This window comes from Myzus persicae, unplaced genomic scaffold (genome assembly GCF_001856785.1).
Source record: "Myzus persicae strain clone G006 unplaced genomic scaffold, MPER_G0061.0, whole genome shotgun sequence".
Lineage (NCBI taxonomy): Eukaryota > Metazoa > Arthropoda > Insecta > Hemiptera > Aphididae > Myzus > Myzus persicae.
In genome coordinates this window covers 177,600-189,374 of record NW_019104009.1, presented here as the reverse complement: position 1 = coordinate 189,374, position 11,775 = coordinate 177,600, and the positions used below count along the sequence as shown (strand labels likewise).

The 11,775-nt window shown below is 27.9% G+C and overlaps 1 protein-coding gene across 1 annotated transcript; it reads right to left on the bottom strand.

The window, feature by feature from the left end:
* Nucleotides 1–6,345: 6,345 nt before the first annotated feature.
* On the bottom strand, nucleotides 6,346–7,496 carry LOC111037526. Its single transcript, XM_022320155.1, has 2 exons — nucleotides 6,934–7,496; nucleotides 6,346–6,791 (listed from the first exon to the last, which is right to left on the bottom strand). Exons 1-2 carry the CDS (start codon nucleotides 6,995–6,997, stop codon nucleotides 6,376–6,378), a joined length of 480 nt encoding a protein of 159 aa, XP_022175847.1. The 5' UTR covers nucleotides 6,998–7,496; the 3' UTR covers nucleotides 6,346–6,375.
* Nucleotides 7,497–11,775: the final 4,279 nt, after the last annotated feature.

Sequence of the window (11,775 nt, the reverse complement as noted above, 5' to 3'; positions counted from 1 at the left end):
ATCACATAATAGATTTATTCTGTATTACTGTGGTAATAGGTACATATTTGATATTAGTAAAGCGCGGGAAAAAATAATAAGCTCGTAAATTCTGCTTCTATATTGGCACACATCATGTCGCAAGCGCTAGTGGTCAATTTTCCAGCTGTTCTGGTTATTTAATTTGGTTTCCAGTTTAAAACGATCTTATCATAGGTCGTCGGGCAACCATACTATCTTAAATCGTGGTTTAAATATTTGTGACCGGTATTACCCACTGACCGGTATTCCCCCATTCTCCCCTATACATTTAATCTTAGTCATATATTTTCAATTGTAAAACATTATTAAATTTTTGTATTATTATTACCTACTTAATTTATATGTATCTTGGTTGTTGTCATATTGTTATATTATATACTTTGTAAAGGGCTATTGCCCGTTGAATATATTCAATAATATAATATAATATAAATGGTATCCACTGATTGAACTAGATATTTAAGTTACTTCTCAAATAATAATTTTAGTGTTATGGATAATTACATTATTTGCAAACAAAAAACTTAATCCAATAGGAATCGCATCTTTAACGAGCCTGGGCTTTTTCAAATATATCTGTAAATATGAATTTGTAAAAGTATGGGTATGGGTATCCTTCACGAAGCTAAGTATATAATAAAAATATAATTAAATAATATTATTTTACTTACTTGCTAAATTCTGTACCAGATTCCCAAGTATCAACTACATCCTCTTTCTTGAAGTGGTAACGACATACTTTAGAGTTAGTTCGAAAACTAACATCTAATATTTTTTCCCACCCGTCACTAAGAGGAGAAGTCTTAGGAACACCAAACAAACTAATTTTTAAATCCTTGTAAGGACACAAAGGTATACATCACGCCATTTGTATTATATGAAAAATTACCAAAATTATAATTGATTTTTAAACTATATTTATATAGTAAAATATCAAGAAACAATTTATTAAGACTATCTTAAATCGTTTTATTCAGTTTAAACTTTTAGTTAATAATACACATATTATTATAGAAAATTAATAATTTACACGATTATCTAATAATATCATTAGATATTTCAATTTGACACTCAAAAATGAAAGGCACGTGATAATATTAGGATACAACATACATATATAAATATATACCGGGTGATTCACCAAGCATGCTCACCCCTATTATTTCCTTTAATAATACATTTATTCAAAATCTGATTTTTGGAATTTTTAAATATATTCTGACCATAAGTCTAAATTCTAGATTTTTTTTTGTAAAGGAATGTCCTGTGGTGATATATAAACTTCTGTTTTTCAAATGAGAACCCCTCTTTTCACTGTAAATTATTTATTTGATAAATTTTTGAAAATTTTGCTGAAATGAATTCAAAATTTTAATGGGTAAGTTCTTAGTTATAAAAATGTTTGTATTTAAAATAATAGTCCTTAAAATTGGTTTTATACAAATATACAGTTGAAAAGGGGTGTTCTCATTAAAAAAAAAAACAAAAGTATGTATCCCCATAGGACACTCCTTAAGTAGTACAAAAAATCTCAAGAATTTGAAAATATAATCTTAAACTATATATAATTTTTTCTTGCCACAATTTTCCTCGAACAAAATGTTTTATTTGTGTTTCATTATTTGTGTTATTTTTCAATTGTTCATAGATTGTTAAAGTTTTATCTAAGTTATAATCATGTTCAAAGAATTTTTTTAACTGAGAATGTAATGGCAATAATACACCCTTGGTAATTTGGTTATTATACATAGTTGTACCTGAGTTCGATACTAAGTCAATCTCTTCATTAACAGTAAATTGTTAAATGTTTTCAAAAAGGTGGTTTCAACTAACCAATTGTTTAAAGAATATTCGGTATTACAAAAATTAAATGTATTAGAAATTGCTGTTGTAATTGTTTGAAAAGTTGCTAATAAAATTGGTTCTTTAATTGTTTCTTTGGCGAAACTAGTAAGTAAACTCACAATTGGTTTCAATAAACATATTTGTTGTATCCATAGGGGGTTGACTTATTGTGCTTGTTTTAACATAGTTAATATTATCGCAAATATCATTAGTATTATTAAATGTTGATGTAGGTAAACTAAAAGTATTTTTTATGTGCTTTATTGTAACGTGTCTTTTATAACTATTTAAATTGGGAAACATTTGAGTGCATTGGTTTTCTATTAATTTAACACATAAATATTGTTGAATTAACAAAAATTAAATTATTTTTACAAAATGGTTATTATTGAATTTAATTAAAATATATTTAGTTTAATAATATTAAATGACTGAATCAATAAAATATTTATGATTTAAGAATGGTAAATATTATCAATTTAATAAAAAATCAACTAATTTTAAAATAATTGTATTAATGAATTAAAAAATTACCTAATTGATTGTATATTTATTTAAATTAATATTTCATAATATACAGGGTGATTCATTTAACGTAAAACACTCAATATTTCTCAAAACCATTTACTTTTTTCAATTTTTTTTTTTTTCAAAATTTTAAATCCATGCTGTTCTAGAACTATATAAAATTTTTTTCACCCCTATATTTATTAGATAAACCACTATCAACTTTTGATTTTCAAATGAAAACCTATACTTAAAATTTCATAAACTAATAAAGCTATTTTTTTAATGGATTTTCACATTTAAATTTTCATTTTTCGTTAATCCGTTGACGAGATATAGCCTCTCAAAGTTGGAAGGTTTTGGGTGGTGTTTGTGTGTAAATACCAGTTAGACAGTTGATAGTAGATACCCTAGGATTTTTATACCGAGGTAAAAGATACTACACTTTTCAAATCAATTTATCAAGTACACTGTACCCAAAATGTATTTTATAATACTCATTTAGTTAAGGGTTTTGCATAGTTCACCCCACTGAAAATGATAGCCGGTATGTATGGCCACATTGGTCGTAATAATACATATTATCAAATATAAAGACCAGAAGTTAAATGTAATAACATTCGAGCGCAGATTAAATGAAACCAGATATTGCACTCATGAAAGTCGGTAATATGTAAACAAATTTTTGTACTTCTCAAATCAGTCTGGCTAGGAAAGGAAAAAATAAATTTACCATATTTCATAAAACTGGTCATACTGTACTCTATATGTTATCACTTGTCAAACATATTTCATGATAATGTTTTGTTTATGTGTTTGTTTGGTCACGTGCTTAAAATTAAATTTTTATAAGTACTTGCAAAATTTTTGTTAACTTTTCATAATTATTATTTTATGATGGAATTAAAAAAGGGAATGATCTACGAGAGTAGAGCGTCATTCCAATGAAATTGTATCTAGATAGTTATTTGAATAAAAATGTATTTGAGTTATCTGAAAACATTATTATTCCAATAATAATATTTTCAAATTATTCAAATAAAAATGCATTTGAATAATTATCTAGATATAATTTTGCACATTTCTGTGGTTTATACAATTTGGAGCCAACCGACTGAAAACAAGTGGACACTACAGCACAATAAAAATAGGATAATTATGTTAGAATTTTGTTTTTAGTATAATTTAACTGTAGTTTTTTTTCATCTACTTGTAAATGTTTATATGTTGTGTAATTTTAATAAATAAACAAATTAATTAATTGGAATAAAATAGTGTCTTTGTCTTTTTATCTGTGAACAATATTTTTCGTAAATTATTGTATTACAATATTTTTGTTACTCCTATTTGGACCTACTGCATCGCGCAGTAACCAATCAGATCCTGTTTTTTGGAAATCTATTGTTATATTCCGAAGTGCACTATCTGGTTTCATTTAATCTGTGATTCGAGCCCAAGGTATAATAGTGATAATCTTTGTACTTTGTACCTATAGCACATACTCGTTACAATAACTGATTGTCATAGTTCCATATTATAATAAGTAATTCAGTAATTGCCAATTGGATCATAACTATCACTTATTGCATACCTACTTACCTACTTGAGTGTATTCATCACTACCCTATACCCATTTACGATTAGATACAATAGACTAATTTTGATCAGATATTATTTTGTATTGTTCTGCTATCTTCTGTCTTCTGTGCACCCTGTGCACGGTTATTATAAGGGAATTATAGTACTTGTCTACTATCAATTGTTATCAATATATCATGCGTTTTGCTCTGTGCTGATATCATAGTACCATCATAGACCTTATAGGTACTTAGTATTAGGTATAAGGTCTATGAGTTCCATGGACTACATGGAGACAGCTGATACATGTCGATATGAGTATACCCGTTACCTGGTAACCATGGATCATACCATGATAATACGTTGAGTAGATAAACGGTTGTCGGAGCCAGTGTTGCCAGAATTATTGATAAGGAAATCGCCAATTTACTTTTCCAATAACGCCATCTACCGCCAAAATTAAGCTTTAAAAATTATCGCCATCTATCGCCAAAATTTCAAAAAAAAATTTTTTTCGACGTCACTTTATTGGATTTGGCCAATACCATTTGGCATTTTTGTCAGTTTGTTACTTTATTAATAAAGATAAAATTATAACTATTTAAACGGAACCAAACTAAACAAATTATGATTGAAAAAAAAACAAAACTTTATTAATAAAATGATAACAGTATAAACAGTATAAATTATAAGTTCTTTTGCCCAATGTATACATGTTTTATAAAACAACATCTTATATTTTATATTATAACAAAAAAGTAAATACAAATTATTATTTAGCAGTTTTAATAGTATTGATACATATAGCATTATAGTTATAACACAAGTTTAATAAAAATCAGGTAAACTTATTTCGTTTACTATATTAATTAATTCATCGTTAAAATCATTGTCTAATGATTCAACATTATTAATTATAGTGTTCACATCATTTTTTTTGTTATACATTTCTGAATTAAACTTGTCATACATTGATTTAGGTGGTACAAATTCTGTACAACATGTTTTCGTAGAAATAAATGTAGTTTTTATTCTTAATAAAGCATCCAACATATTTGCATTTATACGATTTCTGGATTTTGTTTTTACTGTATTCATTATAGAGAATACTCGCTCCACCACAGCATTGCTTGAAGGCAATGAGAGACCTTTTAGAACGAATTCTGACAATTCCCTAAATGCAAAATTACCACCCGCATCTTTGTAATTGTAAACTTTTGGCCAAAATAAGTTGGCATCGTTTAACTGTTTTTCATTTAAGTACATTTTCCAAGTTACTGTTGTTAATTTTTCCCATTGTGTTTCTATCAATACAATCTCTGAAGGTTTTAAAAATAAATTAACAAAAGGTAAATCAATAAAATTTACATGCAATTGGCATAAACACAAAGTGGGTTAAAATAATTTCATTTTCTTGAAAAATTCAATGTTGTCGGGCAATCTCTTTTTTATTTCATACAGTAATTGTTTAATAAAATTAAAAGCTTGTGTCTGTACATTAGACTTCTTTTCTTGAGATAAATTTATATTAATTATTGACTGGTTATACCCCACTCCATAATCACAATTGCTCGAATGTCGGTATACAGAATCATTATTAATATTGTTATATATATATTCAAATCCTTTTGACACTACAGATTCTTTTATAATTTTCTTTGCCAAAAATATAAATAAACAACAAATATCATCATAGGACCTTCCAAGATCCACAAAATTCTTTTGAAAAGTTAAATTTAAGGAATTTAATTCTTGTAAAATGGGTTTTATGATGATAAGATAAAGGTAATTAGTGTCATCATGTAGCATTTCATGTATAATTCGTGAAGCGTAACATTTTTCCTTTTTCACCATAAGAGAAAAATGAGTTTTAAGCTCTAGCCAGTGTTCTAGAATGGTGTTAACGACAAAACTGCGTGCTAGCCACCGTGTGCCAGATATCTGGTGAAAATTATGGAACTTTTTATTCAAGCCAGAGTTAAGAAGATCAAACATTTGTTTATACTCATCCCTTCTTTTTGGACTTATATGGAACCAGTTATACACTTCTCTGCAAAGGTAATCAATAGTACTAGGAAAGCTTTCTGATGCTTTTGAAACTGCATTGTTCAAAGAATGACAAATACATCTTACGATTTGCAAGTTTGGACTTTTTTGTTTTAAATTGGTAAAAAGAGAATGATATTTTCCGCATAATTTGTTTGCACCATCAGTACCTATGCCAATCAACTTTGATAAATTTAAACCTATCACCTGCATGTAATTACATATACAGTCATACAGTGAATCAGCTGAACAATTCACAACTTCTATAATGCCTAAATATTTAATAATTATAGATTCAGTTTTAGAGCTAAAATATTTAATACATAGGCACAAGTATTTGAATACGGAAACATCAGTGGATTCATCGATAATCAATGATTAATAATTTGTGCCAATATTTTGCACAAGTTCCTCAAGTAAGGTTGGTGCGATTACATTTTGAATCAATGAAGAACATTTAGTTCGATGAAGTTTTAAATTGGCTAATGCAGTACCTTTGCCAAGCACTTTCAATATTTCACCCAAATGATCGACACTCATAATTGAAGTGTGTGTACTTACATAGACAGCTAATTTCAAATCTATAATTTTTTGTTCGTTAGATATTTTAACAATGTTACTTAATACAGACTGATCTTTTTTCATTGGATTCAACTGGACCATGTTATCACTGTGGATTTTTGTTTTTGCATGCCTTTTCAAATCGGTTACATGTGCTCTCAAAAACGAACGGCATACTTTACAATAAGCTTCTGCAACTGTGTTCGCAGTTGAATCAGCTGGTGCTAACCAACCTTAAAAATTAAGAAAATTATACAAATTAATTTTGATCTGGTTATATTGAATCCAGGACGAAAATTCTGGAAACAGTGGAGACAAAAAGTCCATTTTTAGTTTTGACCGATTATATTATGTTTTAAAAATATTTACACATACCTTTAGCCCATAATTCATTTTCCCATGATTTTCTATACTTTCTGAGTTTTTCAATTTTACCCATTTTTCAATCTTCAGGACTAGCGAGTAAAAGCTGACGGCTGCGGGCTGAGTGATGACACGCTTAAAGTATAAACCTTCAATGGCTTCAATGCGTGATTTTTTTTTTACGTACTTCGTACGTGTATGTGTATGTAGCAGATATGTATATGCAACATATCTTAGACTAGGTTTTCCCTTGATAATCATTGTAATTGTTTAAAAATAACTATTTAAAATGTTGAGAAGGCAACAATAAATCTGATAATATATTTTATAACTTATTTAAACAAAATTAATGTGATAAAAACATGCCTATTATCAATTTTCTGATATTGTGATAAGTATTACCACTATTACCATTGATTATAGTAGTATAGTAGTAAGTCGCCATTAATCTCACACTTCGAATCGAAAATCGCCAACTTTTCCGCCACCCGCCAAAAGTCAAATATCTCCGCCAAACAATCATTCAAAATCGCCACTTTGGCGATAAATCGCCACACCTGGCAACACTGTGTCGGACGTCGGTTAGGTTATAAGTTAATAACATCAAATTTGAATCGTGAATCGTGGTCGTAATTCGTATAAAAATATTAAATAAAATATTAAATTTTTAAACTCTACAGTTCTTAGTGTTCAAATTGTATTGATAAACGTTTAGTAGTAATATTAGTGTTTGTAAATATTATAGTATCATATACTACATATTGTATTTCATGTATTTTCTTTTAATAATGTAATCAAACATATGAGTACTCCTCAAGTTGGAGAATTGAAATATTGAATACTTGGCAATTGCATTTGTACAATTCATTGGTAAGTTTTACTAGTTTAGTTTTTAGTTACCAAAATTATACAATTTATCAAACATATTAAATCAAGAAATTTTTATTTCAGATTAATCATGTATACAAGTACAATTTTTGTTCAAATCTTTGTATGCCTAACCTATAGATCACTGGTACCTACTGGATACTTAAATGTGGACTGTTACCTATATAATCAAGTTATCACTACACAGAAATATTAAAAAACAACTAAGATGTTCCTGCGAGTTATTATAAAGTTTCTTTTCCTTTGATGTTAAAATGTGGCATAATATTGATTTGAAAGATATAACTTTATTTGAAAGCTTGTACTCTAAAGTTATAAAAGTTATATTGAAATATCCACTTTTTAACTTATAAACAAAAGTGAATATAAAATTATAAATATAATGACATAATATGTTATTTTTGATATGCCATAACAAAATCTATTATACAGTTTGGAAAACATCAATCATTAGTATGTCAATCAATAATAATCACAATATAATATGCTGATTGTGTAAAGCATATTATTATATATAAAATTTTTAAAAAAAGTAGGTGTGATTTATAATTATATTTAAATTACTATTAAGTACTTAATTAGTATAAATGCTTACTACAAAGTATTTAAAAATATTTATTCATGTATTGTTTTTTATTTTCATGTTTCCAGTCGAGAGCGAGGAAAGTACCGCTGTGAGGTGAGTTTGTGGTCATCCAATTGTACATGGAGTACCATCCACCTTTCAGGGTTTCGTAACCCCATAACATGGGGCCATCTTTGTTAATTAAATCATTAACTAAGGGCCACAAAAACATGCATTCGGACATGAGAAGGAGTTTTGGGACTCCGAAAACCATGCGAATCTTGTCAGGGTCGTCTTTCTTGACCAGATGTGATCTGGCGTGAGCTTGATTCCAGTATTTTAGATCTATACCAAATCTGTCGACATATATGCCGTCTTTAATTCGGTGGACTTTTTTTCGGTTGTGTCGGAATATCTCGTTGTAGAGATTGTGAAAGGATAGTCTTGTCATTTTCAATTTCACCTATTTGGTGCTTGATTTTAACGTACTTTTTCCAATAATCAGACGTGGAGAACGGGGCCTCGGCTGAGGTCGGTAGTGTCCAAGGGTAGTATCTAAGGTCAAGGAAGGAGACTGGTCGGTACTTTTGCTCAGGGGCAAAACGTCGTCTTGTCTCTTCAAGTGCTCTGTAGTAAAAGTCATCCTTTATGATAGGATGCTTTGGTATTTCTCCTCTTTTGTAATCGTTGATCGAGGCTTCTTGTGAGAAGTCAGATCGGCGGTAGCCGTTAATAACATTGTCAGCTTCATCTTGAGTCAGCTCCTTCGAGATTGCAAACAAAACGGGATTGACGTGTTTGTAATAACGGTAAGTCGGGTGGACTTTTCCAGCTCTTTCAGGGTGGCTTCCGATAAGTAGGAGGTTCATTTTAATGGTATATGTTTCTTAGTTTTAAAAAGCCGTGGTGTCTCTAGGGTTTCTAAAGGACTCGGTGGAAACTATTCCAAAATGGTAATAATGTAATTCACATTATTATTTATCATTTTAAATTAATTATCATTAGACCTCTACCATGACATTGTTTCTGCAAGTCAAAAATGATATATTGAAGACTTATTAATAAATTGATAAACAAATTACCATTACCAACATTCAAGTTAATAAATCCAAGTAGGTGCCTTAATTGGCTGCTGGAAAAATTTAAACTTAAAAGTTACATATTATGTGTTTGTTGAAGTATACAATATATTATTATGTATATTATTGTGTAGAAAAATGTAAAGTAGTTTATTTAAAAAATACTATGACATCCAGTAAGATGTGAAGAAATATATATTTTAAGATTATTTAACTATAATATTATCATAATTTTAGTTACTTATCAAGAATTTTTCTATAATTCTGTAGTGTCATCAATTATTGAAACAATTTAACACATTTTGTTAATTAAAATGGCTTTATACATTTAAAGTTAGAATACCTAATGATATTAATACTAAACCTATCTAATGAATTTGCTCTGAATCTTTGCTTTGAAACAACTTTCAAAATGTAATATTATTCTTAATTTTCAATTTTAATTAAGGATTAAATTTAATATCTAGAATCTGACCTATACCAGATTTTATATCAAACCAATTAAATAAGTAAATGATTGTCTCAAACCCTGTTCATGACATTGAAATAAATAGGTTTATAACTATTTCAGTTTATTAGTACAATATTTATTTGGAAGTATATAAGTATTATTTAAATTATGAATACATTTATGTGAATTTTCAAAACGAGCTTGTGCAAACAGATATGTTACAACTATTGAAGCAATTTATGGTAGATTTTTTATATTGTACTAAAGTTTGATTATAAATTGTAAGTGCATTTTACTATGCTACACCTATACTACACTAATATTCAATTTTAAATTGTAAATGATAACAATTAATATTAACCTGTTAAAAATATTATTCAAAGTGTAATTAATTATGTTGCTATAGTATATCCAAAATTGTAAATTGAATAAAAAAAAATATACATATATGAACTATTCAGCAAAATATATAGTATTTGTATTTGATTTAAAATTATAAAAGTTTTAATACTTTATAGGTAGTACTGATAGTGAGTACTTCATAGACTTCTTATATTTTATCTATAATTACGGCAAGATGGATAAGAGTCCATACTTTTATTTATTATTAATTATCAAATTAGCATTAATTAGTTTTTTCAGTTTTTTCATAACATTTTGGAAATTAATGTTTAATATGTGTGTTGTAGACAGTAGTCAGTAAGTTAGTAATTAAGTCTTAAGAGAATGGAGACTAAGATGATAAAATAAAGCGAATTTGGAATTATAGTAAGTCATACGTATATTTTACTTTTTTTTTCATATTTTGTGTGTAGAAAACTGGTTACTAAGCTTGTCAATATCGCTTGGTAATAATGTTGGCCAACAGGACGGTAATTTGTGCACTATGGGCTGACTTTGGCGCTTTCTTTCATTGGTGCAGCATTGAACCTGTCATGAAAAATCATTAATTATTGCCTATTAAACAAAACCAAAATCCAATAAAAATTACGATATTGTCTTTTGACCAATATGCGTGGTGAGACTTAGGACGTCTAATAATGGTTTCGTCTTCAAATGTTAGTGGTTTTACACTTAACCAGCTCACTTAAGTTAGAATGAACTGGGCACCACCATTCTGTGCACTAAACAAAAGTTATAAGTACAATTTTTACCAAATTAAATTTCTAATTATTTTAATATACATATTATTTTAATATTTTTGTATATTTTTGTTTTGTGAACAATTTACCTTTCTTACAACTTCTGAAAGTTCATCGTGCAATGTGGTAACGTTAATTGGAGGAGTATGGAGTAATGCAGTATTATTTGTATTGTCAAGAATCAATGGAGAATCAATGTCTTTCAACTCTTTTATGATTCTGTTTTCAAGTCTAGCCAATTTTGTGTCGAATAACTGTTCCATTGTTTCTAATGTAACCATTTTTTTACTCTCAATTTTCTATAATATTATTCAGCAGGTATTACCAATTATTATTATAATTTAATACTAAATTTTTCTTACCAAAGTTGTTATATTAAGCTTTAACTGCTCATTTTCTTACAACAATAATTCGTAAGAATTTTGTAAGGCCAGGTTTTTTGTTTTTAAATTCTTCTACAGTTAGTACAATTATTTATTAAATATTAGTATTTATGTATGTATTAATATATTTAGTTTAAATTAAGTTAGTATACTTTGATTTATAAATTGCATACCGTTTGTATTATAGCTTCGCCAAGTTCTTCCTTCAAATTGCTATTGCTAATATTACGTTCATTTAAATCTTCAGTTAAAATTTTGTTTTTATTTTTTAAGCTATGTACCTCCTGTAAATTTTTATTTTTTATATTTACCCGATTTTATTATATTATTAAGTTATATTACCTGA

Bases quoted from the DNA above. Each gene is read 5' to 3' on its own strand.
- LOC111037526 (XM_022320155.1), bottom strand. From the start codon at position 6,997: ATGGGTAAAATTGAAAAACTCAGAAAGTATAGAAAATCATGGGAAAAT. The intron at 6,792-6,933 runs GTATGTGTAAAT...TTAATTTTTAAG, and splicing joins AAATGAATTATGGGCTAAAG to GTTGGTTAGCACCAGCTGAT.